We start from the raw sequence: 12,692 nt of genomic DNA, 5'->3' as shown, positions 1-12,692 counted from the left end.
ATAACAGTGTAAGATAGCCCTTATCATGGAATGTCCAAGTTGCACCATAATCAGTTAAGTTTGGGACAATCAGAAAATAAAAAAAAGCTTCTCAACCAAAATAAAAGCTTATTTCTAAAAGGAACTGCAGAAAGAGATAAGAGAGAGACAGAGAGTGCTCTTGTGTTGAGAGGGGCCGTGAGGAGAGGAGGTTTCTACAGCCAGATAAGAGAGAAAACAATCCTGTGACCTCGTTCCAGCTGGGCCCAGGGCTGACCTTCCGCTACAATGAGCCCAGCAGAGTCAGGTGAACAGCCTGACCTTCCAGGAAAACACTGTGGGAAAGGTATGGGGGAGAAAGTCTCACAGGGGTGCTAGAGTACAGGCTGGGTGGTGGTGGTGGTGAGGGTAGGGGGGCAGAATTGACAACACTCACCAAGCCAAGACACTTTGCTCCACAGCCAAGGGCCTTAGAATCATAATAATAAACAGTTATAGGATATAACAGCACTTGTGCCAGACAACACAGGATTCAGTTAGCTGGCAAGAGGGTTGCTTTAATGATCCTTTTTGCAGTGAACACCACTCATTGCTGCTTCTAGATATGCAAACAAGTAACTTATTTGCATGCACCCTATTGGTTGAAAGCAGTTCATATCAGTGACCAATAGGAAAAGGACAGATCAGTGGATGAGGTGTCAGTGAGCAGGTGTAGCAACATTGTAAAGGGACACTGGAACTACAGTACAATCGACTCACCAGATCCCTGTGAAGCACCCAGTTGGCATGGAGGTAATGGATCCCGTCCAGAATCTGATACAGGAGAGACTTGACCATGCCTCTCGGCAGCTGTATGGGCTTTTTATTGGCCTTAGAGGCACGGTGGAACTTGATGATGTGCTGAAAGGAGACCAGGGGGAGTGGCATTGAGAAACTGATCAAGCAAGGGAATCAAACAGCTAGTTTCCACAACATACAATACATCATGTACCATACATGGTCCTTTACAGACAGGAAAACGTCAAGAACAAAGACGAAACAACTAAAACATCCAAACAAAAACCTAAAACTGGTCTTCTGACTGGCAGTTGTGATGAAACACTTACCCAGAGGTCGTGCTCAGCATAGTCAAAGAGGAGCCACACCTTTCTGTCACTGTGAGACAGGAAGACTTTCTGCAGGGCGATCACGTTGGGGTGTTTCAGTTCTCGTAACAGCTGCAACACACAGCAAGAGCTTCCATAAATCTCCAACAGAAAAAACACCTCTTTCAATGCAATTAATTAACACCTTCCGAATTATTGAACTGGGACAAGAGTCATTCAGTTTATTTGCAGAATTCTGACACGAAGTTGGAAACAATTACACTGCATTAAATATAACCATTTTGTACATGCTGTACTGGAGGCTATGTGCCACACATCTCTCATGTCTTATCCTCACATCAACATGTCAGATAAAGATTGGCAGCATATGGAAAACGAAACTAAAAGGAAGAGTCCTCTAGGGATGGGCATTTGAAATAATTGTACTATTTGAATAATATCATGAAACATCAGGATAGTCTAAATTACATTTTTGTTTCAAAATACCACTATTAATTTGACCAATCAGAACTGCGCAAATGTACATGCCGGACAGCCGACATGTTACTTTTCTCCGGTAGTTTGGCTAACAGCAACAACAGCTAAAGAGGAGTCTGTTTTTCACCATGATAGAACTGATTCTGTTACAAAAACATGTTCTGGTGCGAGTTCTGCATTGATCTATGTCAGGTATTGTGGAAACTTCATTAGGTGAGCACAGGTAATTGCCATTTCAAGTGGGGGAAATAGCATACCGATGTCAGGGCCTTTGATGGCTAAATGCGCAGAAGTAGCTCAACGCACCGTTATAAAAACTACAGGTACATTAAAAAATGTGTTGTTTTTTAAAATCAAGAATTTTAAATGTCATGATATATCATTGTAGGTTAAAATGTCACAAGGATAATTTCATTTCATTTAGACAAAGCTTTTCCATTGTTAAAAAAGGCCTCCAAAAATGAACACTCCCTCAAGTAATCAAATATGAACCTCCATTCGGATATCTAGATATTGAATTATCCATGCCCATAATAGTTTCCTCACAAATCATGAGGGATTTCCACACTACTCTAATCACATGAAGTGGGAACTCGTGTTGTAGTTGTTGTTGTTGTCGTTATGAACTCTCCATCTCACTCCAACCCTCTGCACCAGCAGACAGATGGACCACCAGGCTATGCAGCCAGCCCAGCTGTGTTTCCATGGATTTATTACATAAGAGAGATGCTCCCACCTGCGCTGTGTGCTTTAGTTTCTTCACTGAAACCTTGTGTGTCTTACCAATGGGCCCAAAGCAGATGTTCCAACATCAGTGTGGCAGGCAACACACAGACCCTGCACAGCTGAGGCTGAGAGACACGCCACTACAGTCTGCCTTCACTATACTGTATTAACATCAATACATTATATTTCTACACACTAAGGACTCTGTATTACTGCACTAAGATAAAGACATTATACTCCCACACAATCAGCTGTTTCTCTTCATGTTCATCCTCTCCCCGCTATTTTTGTCAGCGGAGGCACAACTGAATCCATAATCAATCGAGCCCTTTAGATAGACTACGATCTCTCTGTGTGTGTGTGTGTGTGTGTGTGGCTTTGTTGGGAAAGAGCTGAAACGGGCCGTAATGAATTATTCACTCATAGTGTCACCTGACCTGAAATCCCATGGAAGAATACCTCTCTGTGAGTGTCCCTCCCTGCGATCCTGACGACACCGTACACTAAACATGCAGCCAGGGCGTTGGCTCGAGCTAGGGCACAGTTGGCTGTCATTTCAGAGTGTCCGCCGACAAGGACAGACAGGGTTACAGCCAGGGGGGAGTGGCTCTCTGCATTGACAATGTACTATATCACACGCACACAACCATGCACACACACAGCCTGTCTCCCCCTTCGGTTCTACCCGCAAGGCAGGCTAGTACTGTAGTAAGAAGCTTGAAAAGTGAGGGGGAGGGGCAGAGACAGAGCAGGGGGAATAATGCTGTGATTGTATATGCCGCAAGTTTGATTTGGGCTTTGGATGGGGGAAATGAGGGGGGGTTATTGAGGTTAGTGTTTAATAACAAGCTAATCCCTGGGCTATGACACGGCATTGTGCTAATAAGCCCTGGGTTTACAGGCAGACCACTGCCTCTGTGATGCTGGCCACACTGACTGGAATCACAGAGCCACAATGACTAGCCACCCACACCAGACCAATTCTGGTATAACTGCTTTCTCGTAGTACCCCACAACGGTCGGCGTTCAGCAGTATGCACTCTTTATAATCGGCTAAACTAACAAACAGGGATCCCGTGCAGTCACATGACTTCTACAAAAGGTATAGAGGTAATTTCGTTATGGCAAATGCAAAGATGCACAATGTATTTATCCAGGGGGAAGGTCAGACTATGTAGCTCAGTTGGTAGAGCATGGTGCTTGCAACACCAGGATAGTGAGTTTGATTCCTGGGACCACCCATATGTAAAATGTATGCATGCATGATTGTAAGTAGTTTGGATAAAAGTGTTTGCTAAATGGCATATATTATCTATTATATTATACTGTACAGTAGAGTACTGAAAATAACAGTGTTGTTGTTTCAGCTTAGCATTTCAGTATAATACTCCTTCCACATTGACACAGAATCAATGAGCTTATTGCAGTAAATCCATCACAGGGGATGGATCCTTTGTAGAATCACTCCACTCTCAAGTGAATTTGAGAGCAGAGAAGAGGAGCAAAGCCAGTGTGGTGAAACAGACTTCATGTCATCAGGACAGTCTCTGTCTGTCAGGGCATCACCTCAGTCAAACCTCACTGCCGTGATCAGGTGCCCTTAATCCACTCTCTCTCTCTGGTCCACAGGAAGCAAGATTGCAGCTGCCCTAGGGGACATTTTACTGGACTGAGTAAATAAAAACTCTGACTCAGCCATTTCATGGGATCAAGATGAGATTATATCTATGTAGATTCTGGTTTTCTGCTCCACATAACACCCAGTGTGTCAATTAACGACTGCAGCAATTACCATCAAAAGGTCACGATTTATGGACTACCGTCATTGTAAAAAATAATTTGTTCTTAAGTGACTTGCCTTGTTAAATAAAGGTTACACACAATATCTGATAGATCCATAAAACATAAAAGTATTGTGCAATCAATATTTTGTGAAAGTGCTGTACATCCCAATGTATATGTTTCCTGTATCAAATCTACTTATCAAACCTGTTTGTCTGTCAGAAACAGCCAAACATATGTCAAAAGAAAAGACATGAAAAGAAAAGACAAAAAATAATTTGGCCATGACCATTGCACAGAACCCTCATTGTGAATGTGTGGCAAGATTATAAGAACAGAGCAGTTGTTCGTGGCCTGTTCTGGGAAAAATGGGTCATGTTTTTCAACAGCTTCACAGGGAAAGCTCTGGCTGGATATGGGCCAAATGTCAGCACAGCCTCTGTTGTCAGGACAGCCAATACACCTTTAAAGAGGCCACATGAACTTGGACCCATGAGGTATCGGCTTTCAGTTCACTAACCACCCCTGGCTCATATATATAACCCAACATAACACTTGGAAACTTAAATAGCTTGCAATTCAGTCTATTTCTATGGGCATTTAAGCCTTGGCAGTCATTACCACATTATACACATTTAGGGTTTTAGATCAATGTGGGTTTTGTATTACACTCATCGAGCACGAGTCAAAACAAGTCACAAATCTGGGGATAAGAGAGTGAGAGGAACCACAAGAAAACAGTGTCTCCCTGAGTTGGGCCTGGAGAAAGCTGTCTCCAAAATGGCACACCGTTCCCTGTAGTGCACACATATTTGACCAAAGCCCTATGGGTGCCATTTGGGATGCAGCTCGGGACTGACTAACGAGCTGGCGTTCTTCATGCGGCTACAGCGCACTGGGTCGATAAATCCAGAGCAGGCAGGCTGCTGTTGTGTGTTTTGGACCGAGAACCACTACAGGTCCAAGTGAAACACTACGGCTCTGTGTGTGGAAATGTGCATGCCAAGCTTTTCCCTGAGACTGAACAAAGGCAAGGCAAGCATTCTGCTCTCTCTGCTCAGCTGCCGCCAGACATTTGCTCTTGTTATTCTGTGTTGCCCAGAACATGCTGACTCTGTTAGAAGCTGTGTCGTTGAGTAACCATGGTCTGTGGCGCAGGGAAGATTAGTGTAGCTACTAGCAGCATATTCTCTGACAGAATAGATACCCACATGCAGGTTTTATTTGGCACGTATTAGAATGCCATTGAAGAATGCATGTTGTGGTTTTATGTGTGCTATATACTGAAGCAGAGCGCAATTCAATTAGAATCTCCTTTGCTTTTATATATCATCATTAAAATAGCTTCTCTCTATTTTTTCCTTTATTAACTTCTTATGAAACAAAATTCCATTTCTAAACTGGGTGGTTAGAGCCCTGAATGCTGATTGGTTGACACACATGGTATATCAGACCCTATACCAAGGGTATGACAAAACATCTAACTACATTGGTAACCCGTTTATAATAGCAATAAGGGCTTTGAAGTGTTGCGGAATGCCTGGATACAGCCCTCATCCGCGGTATATTGGCCATATACCACACCTCCTCGGGCGTTATTGCTTAATTATACAACTGTCTTCCTTATCTATTTACAGTACTAAGGATCTTCCCCTGCATGGACACACTGTCACTAACCTAAAACATATGTCATGACAGGCCTGATGGAAACAAAAAAAAATTTGGTAACCTTTCCAAATGTCCACAAAACTAAATACACTAGGGCTCTTTTGTGACGGTAAAATGAATTATGCGAAAAATGTCGGTTTAAACGCTTTTATGCGTAAATATTTATATAATAACCATGATAGTCACTAGATGACATGTTGTGTGGTCCTCCCACTATGACTAATCGGGAAAGCATGCAATTTATTAGGTTACAGATTAAATCAATTATAATTAACTTCAAAGGGTGGTGAGAGTGCAAGGTGATGAGCTTGATGCTCATTTCCAATAAATATCGAGGGTCTTATTCTGGTGACATGATAATCGATGCTTGGCTGCTGTTTGACAAATAAAAATTAACAAATGAATTAAGTCTGGGAACTGGCTCGGCAGACAGCGCTGTTGGCTGAAGCGCACGTGCCAATACCAGTGAGTGCACACTCACAATATAACGCATATTTTGGTGAGAAAACCATCAGTAGAGTTGAAAATGCGATGTAAACCCAATTAAGTTGTATTTTTTATCCGATACATGGGTTTTTAAACACAAAAGGTATTTTATGTTCACTACATCATCGCGCACAGCCCTTTATCTGCAACAAGTCAATTTGATGGTAGCACATCTCTGGTGGGAAAATGTGCATATTGTTTTTATGCGGCTTTTAGAATATTCACATTAAAATTTGGATGGAAACCTAGCTTCTGACTGTCATTTCATCCATGGCAACCAAGTGAGAGTGCCTGCCAACCCACTCCCTCTGCAAACACAACTAAAACATGGTAATGTTTACACAGTGATCAGAATGGTCGGAAAGAATAGCTGACTTTGGCTGGTTGACAGATTGAATAGAAAATAAGTGTTGTGCAAATCACTGTTGTTTTTGTCTGAAGGACATTTACCCTGGTCCCCTTGATTGTATTTAAAGAAAAGCCATTTGGTGATAATAAACTAAAAACAGGACTTCAAGGGAAACTGCATTTTCAAAATAGTTTCAACCGCTGATGGTCAATCTAAACCTGGTAGTTTAGATTCTCAAATTAGATTGGGTGAAATGGATGCCAGAATTGAACAATAACAGTCTGTTTGGTGTTTCATTGCTAATACATTGCTCCGATTTTCTGCATGAGTCACAGACAAAATAATAAGCACCGGCAAACCTCAGGCAACACCACAGCGGTAATAGCCCACTTATGGGAAGTAGGCCTATCACCAAACACCAAATAAAAAATAAATAATTTAACCAATTCTGATATTTTGTGTTGATTTGTGCTGATCTTAACTTTTTGTGTACATAATGTTTCAGCCATCGGTTCCTATGATCGAAAATAATTTATGGACATCAGAACAGTGATCATTAACCTCAAATTTTAATGAAGATTTCGACTTCAATGAGTCAGTGGCGCTGGACATACTGCTCAAACCGGACCAGCCCTAATCCCTGACACTTAACAGAGACGACAATATAGAGGCTGAAGTGTGGGCACCCTGATGAAACTGAAACGGCAAAGAAATAAACCGCCTCTACCCTCTGTTCTATTGACGAATGTACAAACACTGGAGAACAAACTGGACAAGCTCTGTTCGAGACTATCCTATCAACGGGATCTGAATAACTGAACATGAACATTGAACATGGGCATTGATAATATACATCAACAGTTGAAGTCGTAAGTTTACATACACTTAGGTTGGAATCATTAAAACTCGTTTTTCAACCACTCCACAAATGTCTTGTTAACAAACTGTGGTTTTTGCAAGTCGGTTAGGACATCTACTTAGTGCATGACACAAGTCATTTTTCAAGAATTGTTTACAGACAGATCATTTCACTTATAATTCACTGTATCACAATTCCAGTGGGTCAGCAGTTTACATACACGAAGTAGACTGCTTTTAAACAGCTTGGGGAAAAAAAAATAATAATGTCATGGCTTTAGAAGCTTCTGATGGGCCAATTGACATCATGAGTCAATTGGAGACTACAGCTCACATTCAATACTATAGTCCCCTCCAAGCTCAGGACCCTGGGACTGAACATGGATCGTGGACTACAGGAAACAGAGGGGCGAGCACGCCCCCATCCACATCGATGGGGTTGTAGTGGAGTGGGTTCGAGAGCGGAGTTGAGTTGAGGAATTAACATGGTCCACACACACCCACACAGTTGTGAAGAGGGCACGACAACACCTCTTCCCCCTTAGGAGGCTGAAAAGATTTGGCACGGGCCCTCAGATCCTCAAAAAGTTCTACAGCTGCACCATTGAGAGCATCATGACTGGCTGCACCGCTGCTTGGTACGTCAACTTCAAGGCACCTGACTGCAACGCGCTACAGAGGGTGGTGAATACGGCCCAGTACATCATTGGGGCCGAGCTCCCTGCCATCCAGACCTATATATCAGGCAGTGTTAGAGAAAGGTCCACATTCAAAGACTCCAGCCACCCAAGCCATAGACTGCTCTCTCTGCTACCGCACGGGAAGCAGGACCAGTGCTGGAACCAACAGGACCTTGAATCGCTTCTACCCACAAGCCATAAGACTGCTAGATAAGACTGCTAGATATCAAATGGCTTCCCAGACTATCTACATTGACCCTTTTGCACTAACTCTCTTGCATTGACTCTATGCACACACACTGGATTCTTCCCACACACTCACACATACTTATACTGACACCCCAACACACACATATACTGCACACACACACATACATGTACACTGAGGACACGCACACACTCTCTCACACACACACTTTCACACTCACCACATACGCTTCAGCTACCGTCTATTATCTATCCTGTTGCCTAGTCACTTTACCTGGGTCTTCAGAAAGTATTCACACCCCTTGACTTGTTTTGGTGTGTAGGCCAGTGACAAGAAATCTACATTTAATCCATTTTAAATTCAGGCTGTAACACAATAAAATATGGAAAAAGTCAAGTGGTGTGAATACTTCCTCAAGGCACTGTATATGTGCACTGAACAAAAATATAAACGCAACATGTAACGTGTTGTTCCCATGTTTCATGAGCTGAAATAATTTTACATATGCACAAAAAGCTTATTTCTGTCAAATTTTGTGCACAAATTTTTTTACAACCCTGTTAGTGAGCATTTCTCCTTTGCCAAGATAATCCACCTGACAGGTGTGGCATATCAAGAAGCTGATTAAACAGCACGGTCATTACAAAAGTTCACCTTGTGCTGGGGACAATAAAAGGCCACTCTAAAATGTGCAGTTTTGTCACACAACACAATGCCACAGATGTCTCAAGTTTTGAGGGAGCATGCTGACTGCAAGAATGTCTACCAGAGCGGTTGCCAGATAATTTAATGTTCATTTCTACCATAAGCCGCATACAACATCATTTTAGAGAACTTGTCAGTACGTCTAACTGGCCTCACAACCGCAGAGCACGTGTAACCTCTCCAGCCCAGGACCTCTACATCCGGCTTCTTCACCTGCGCGATTGCATAACCGAAGAATTTCTGCACAAACTGTCAGAAACCTTCTCAGGGAAGCTCATCTGCGTGCTCGTCATCCTCACCAGGGTCTTGACCTGACTGCAGCTCAACATCGTAACCGACTTCAATGGGCAAATGCTCACCTTTGATGGCCACTGGCACGCTGGAGAAGTGTGCTCGTCACGGATGAATCCCGGTTTCAACTGTACCGTGCAGATGGCAGACAGCGTATGTGGCGTCGTGTGGGCGAGCGGTTTGCTGATGTCAACGTTGTGAACAGAGTGCCCCATGGTGGCGGTGGGGTTATGGTATGGTTAAGCATAAGCAATGGACAACAAACACAATTGCATTTTATCGATGGCAATTGGAATGCACAGAGATACTGTGATGAGATCCTGATGCCCATTGTTGTGCTATCCATAGCCGCCATCACCTCATGTTTCAGCATGATAATGCCACAATCAACAGCCTGATCAACTCTATGGGAAGGAGATGTGTCACGCTGTATGAGCCAAATGGTGGTCACAGCAGATACTGACTGTTTTTCTGATCCACGCCCCTACTTTTTTTTAAAGGAATCTGTGACCAACAGATGCATATATTTATTCCCAGTCATGTGAAATCCATAGATTAGGGCCTAATTAATTAATTTCAATTGACTGATTTCCTTATATGAACTGTAACTCAGTCAAATATTTGAAATTGTGGCATGTTGCATTTATATTTTAATTCAGTGTACATAGCTACCTCAATCACCTCGTACCTCTGCACATTGACTTGGTACCACTGGTGTATAGCCATGTTATTTTTACTCGTTATTGTTATTCACTGTGTATTTATTCCTCGTGTCACTATTTCTATATATATATTTTTTACTTTATCTTTAACTCAGCAATGTTGGAAAAGGACCCGTAAGTAAGCATTTTTCACTGTTAGTCTAGACTTGTTTACAAAGCATGTGACAAATTAAATTTGATTTGATAAAATAATAATAGACCTTTTATAATATATTTTCGTGGACCCCCTGCTGTACCTCCACGGCCACAGACCCATGGTTGAATACCGCTGCTCTATATAAATCAGGACAAATACAGGTACAGCAGGGGGTCTAAATAATGGATATTTATAGAAGTATTGAGTGGTAGTGCATGTTTGAAGTCGCCAACTTTATGGCGGTACATTCGGCTCAACTCCGTAGACATATCGCTGGATGGAGTTGAGTTTACTCAGCTAGTTTCCTAGTAAACCTGGTCATTATGTTCTTCTACTATCTGATCTCACACTATGTCTCCTACCCCTGGAAGCTGATAATAGCACATGATAACATTCATGTTCTCAAAGAATGCATAAATTATGGGTCTAGTCAGGTGAGGGAACCCCAGAAGGTGGACCCTAGCCCCGAAAGTCCAGGGAAGAATGCATCCAGATGGGTCTAGTCAGGTGAGGGAACCCCAGAAGGTGGACCCTAGCCCCGAAAGTCCAGGGAAGAATGCATCCAGATGGGTCTAGTCAGGTGAGGGAACCCCAGAAGGTGGACCCTAGCCCCGAAAGTCCAGGGAAGGGAACAGCTGTCAAGGAAAGGCGTCAGTCAAGGGCGCCAGAGATCAGTAGTGGAATACAGGGGAAGCCGGATGTGAGCAGTGCAACAGGAGGCTCTCACCATCAGACCAAAACACCTTGAGGGTCGCCAGCTGAAGTTAAGAGCCACAAGAAATGGATTTTGCTCAAAGTCTCTCAGACCAGCTTCGCTTAAACAGAACAATAGACTCTTTGTGTCACCAACAACCCCCCGGTCGCCCATAAACTCTAACTGTGCTAGAGTTTAACGTTTGGCATGCCACATTCACGACTGACTTGAGGGATGTTTTTCTGCCATGTGTTATTGGTTTTGTGCATTCAAATGGCTTGAGGATCTTTTTGACTTTTTCCGTGTTGGTATGTCCCTTCAGAAGTTGTGGAAAAATCATTACGTGCAAAATAGTTTAAGAACTGAATGTACTGTACCTTTTTGAAATTGATCGATCTTTCAAATTAATTTATTCAGGCTTTTACATAATGTGTTGGGTAAATGTTTCCTCACCTGTAGTCGTTTTGGGGTAATGTGTTGACATGAAACCAGATTACATGCATATTCATTGTATTGAATTAGGCAGGGCCCTGCAACTCATCTGGATCAAAGGATCCACATGTCACCATTGCACTGTGCACTGCCCAGCTGGTTGTTGAAAGAGAGCTTAAAGCAGCTGGTTGCGTAATGTATTCTAGACCAGTCAGGGAGGATTCAAGTTCAACCTCGCTCACCCCTTAAACCACGGTGACAAAGCAGACCATGTTCAGATAAAAGTCCTCACAAAGTATACTGACCTATGGAGGCCTCAGAGTGTTGTGAGCCTTCCTAAAGAACAAATGCTCACTTTCACTCAGGTCAGTTTATATTTTTTTACATTTGAGTAATGTATCTTATCCAGAGCAGCTTACAGTAAGTAGTGAGTGCATGCATTATCCGTACTGGTCCCCCGAGGGAATCGAACCCACAACCTTGGCGTTGCAAGCACCATGCTCTACCAATTGAGCCATATGTGACCTTTGTCTATGTAGTTGATGGGGTTTCTCAGTGAGTTCTCAGGCCTTTTTCGCTCACAACTTTTACTAGATACAGTAGTAGCATTGTATTAAACATATCTTTAGATGTGTCATTCTCTGTTCTCTCTCAAACTCAGTCGGGGTTGGAAGATTCTCGGAATCAGGAGGGAATAAGCAGGACGTCCGGAATCCTCCAACCAGGATTTCTGGAAAACCATGGAATTTATTGAAAGTTCCCAGAATTTTGCAACCCTAAGGCCTAGTCAAATCAAATCAAATTGTATTCATCAAATGCTTCGTAAACAACTGGTGTGGACTAACAGTGAAATGCTTACTTACGGGCCCTTCCCAACAATGAAGAGAGATAGAAAATAGAGAAATATTAGAAAAGTGAAACACGTAATAATAAAAGTAATAATAGAAACACAATGAGTAACTAACTATAACTTGTTATATACAAGGGGTATCAGTACCGAGTCCATGTGCAGAGGTATGAGGTACTGAGGTAGATATGTACAGTGCCTTCAGAAAATATTTACACCCCTTGACTTTTTCCCAAAAATATTGTGACACAAAGTGGGATCAAATGGATTTAATTGTAATTTTTTGTTAACGATTGATACAAAATACTCTAATGTCAAAGTGGAAGAAAAACATTTGTAAAACATTTATGAAAAATTAAAAACTAATATATCTTCTTTACGTAAGCATTCAACGCCCTTTGTCAATACTTGTTAGAATCATTGTTAGCAACGATTACAGCTGTGAGTCTTTCTGCCTTAGTCCCTAACAGCTTTCCACACCTGGATTGTGCAACGTTTGCCATGATTCTTTTCAAAATTATTCAAGCTCTTTTCAGGTCTTGCCAT

At 42.4% G+C, this 12,692-nt stretch overlaps 1 protein-coding gene and 1 non-coding gene across 4 annotated transcripts in view; both read right to left on the bottom strand.

Moving 5' to 3' along the window:
* The window catches only part of LOC139415073 (cyclin-dependent kinase 19-like), a 65,326-nt gene that overhangs the window by 28,738 nt on the left and 23,896 nt on the right, over positions 1-12,692 (bottom strand). For all 3 annotated transcript variants that reach the window (XM_071162845.1, XM_071162843.1, XM_071162844.1), the window contains exons 3-4: positions 1,086-1,196; positions 739-879 (exon numbers count right to left, since the gene is read on the bottom strand). In XM_071162845.1, the coding sequence (XP_071018946.1) occupies positions 739-879; positions 1,086-1,196 (252 nt within the window). The remainder of the gene's footprint in view (positions 1-738; positions 880-1,085; positions 1,197-12,692) is intronic.
* trnaa-ugc (transfer RNA alanine (anticodon UGC)) lies at positions 11,750-11,825 on the bottom strand. Its single transcript has one exon. It is a non-coding gene; the product is annotated as a tRNA-Ala (tRNA).

The sequence above is a fragment of the Oncorhynchus clarkii genome, chromosome 8 (genome assembly GCF_045791955.1).
Source record: "Oncorhynchus clarkii lewisi isolate Uvic-CL-2024 chromosome 8, UVic_Ocla_1.0, whole genome shotgun sequence".
Classification (NCBI taxonomy): Eukaryota; Metazoa; Chordata; class Actinopteri; order Salmoniformes; family Salmonidae; genus Oncorhynchus; species Oncorhynchus clarkii.
The sequence above is the reverse complement of the archived record's forward strand: the minus strand, read 5'-3'. Positions and strand labels throughout refer to the sequence as shown.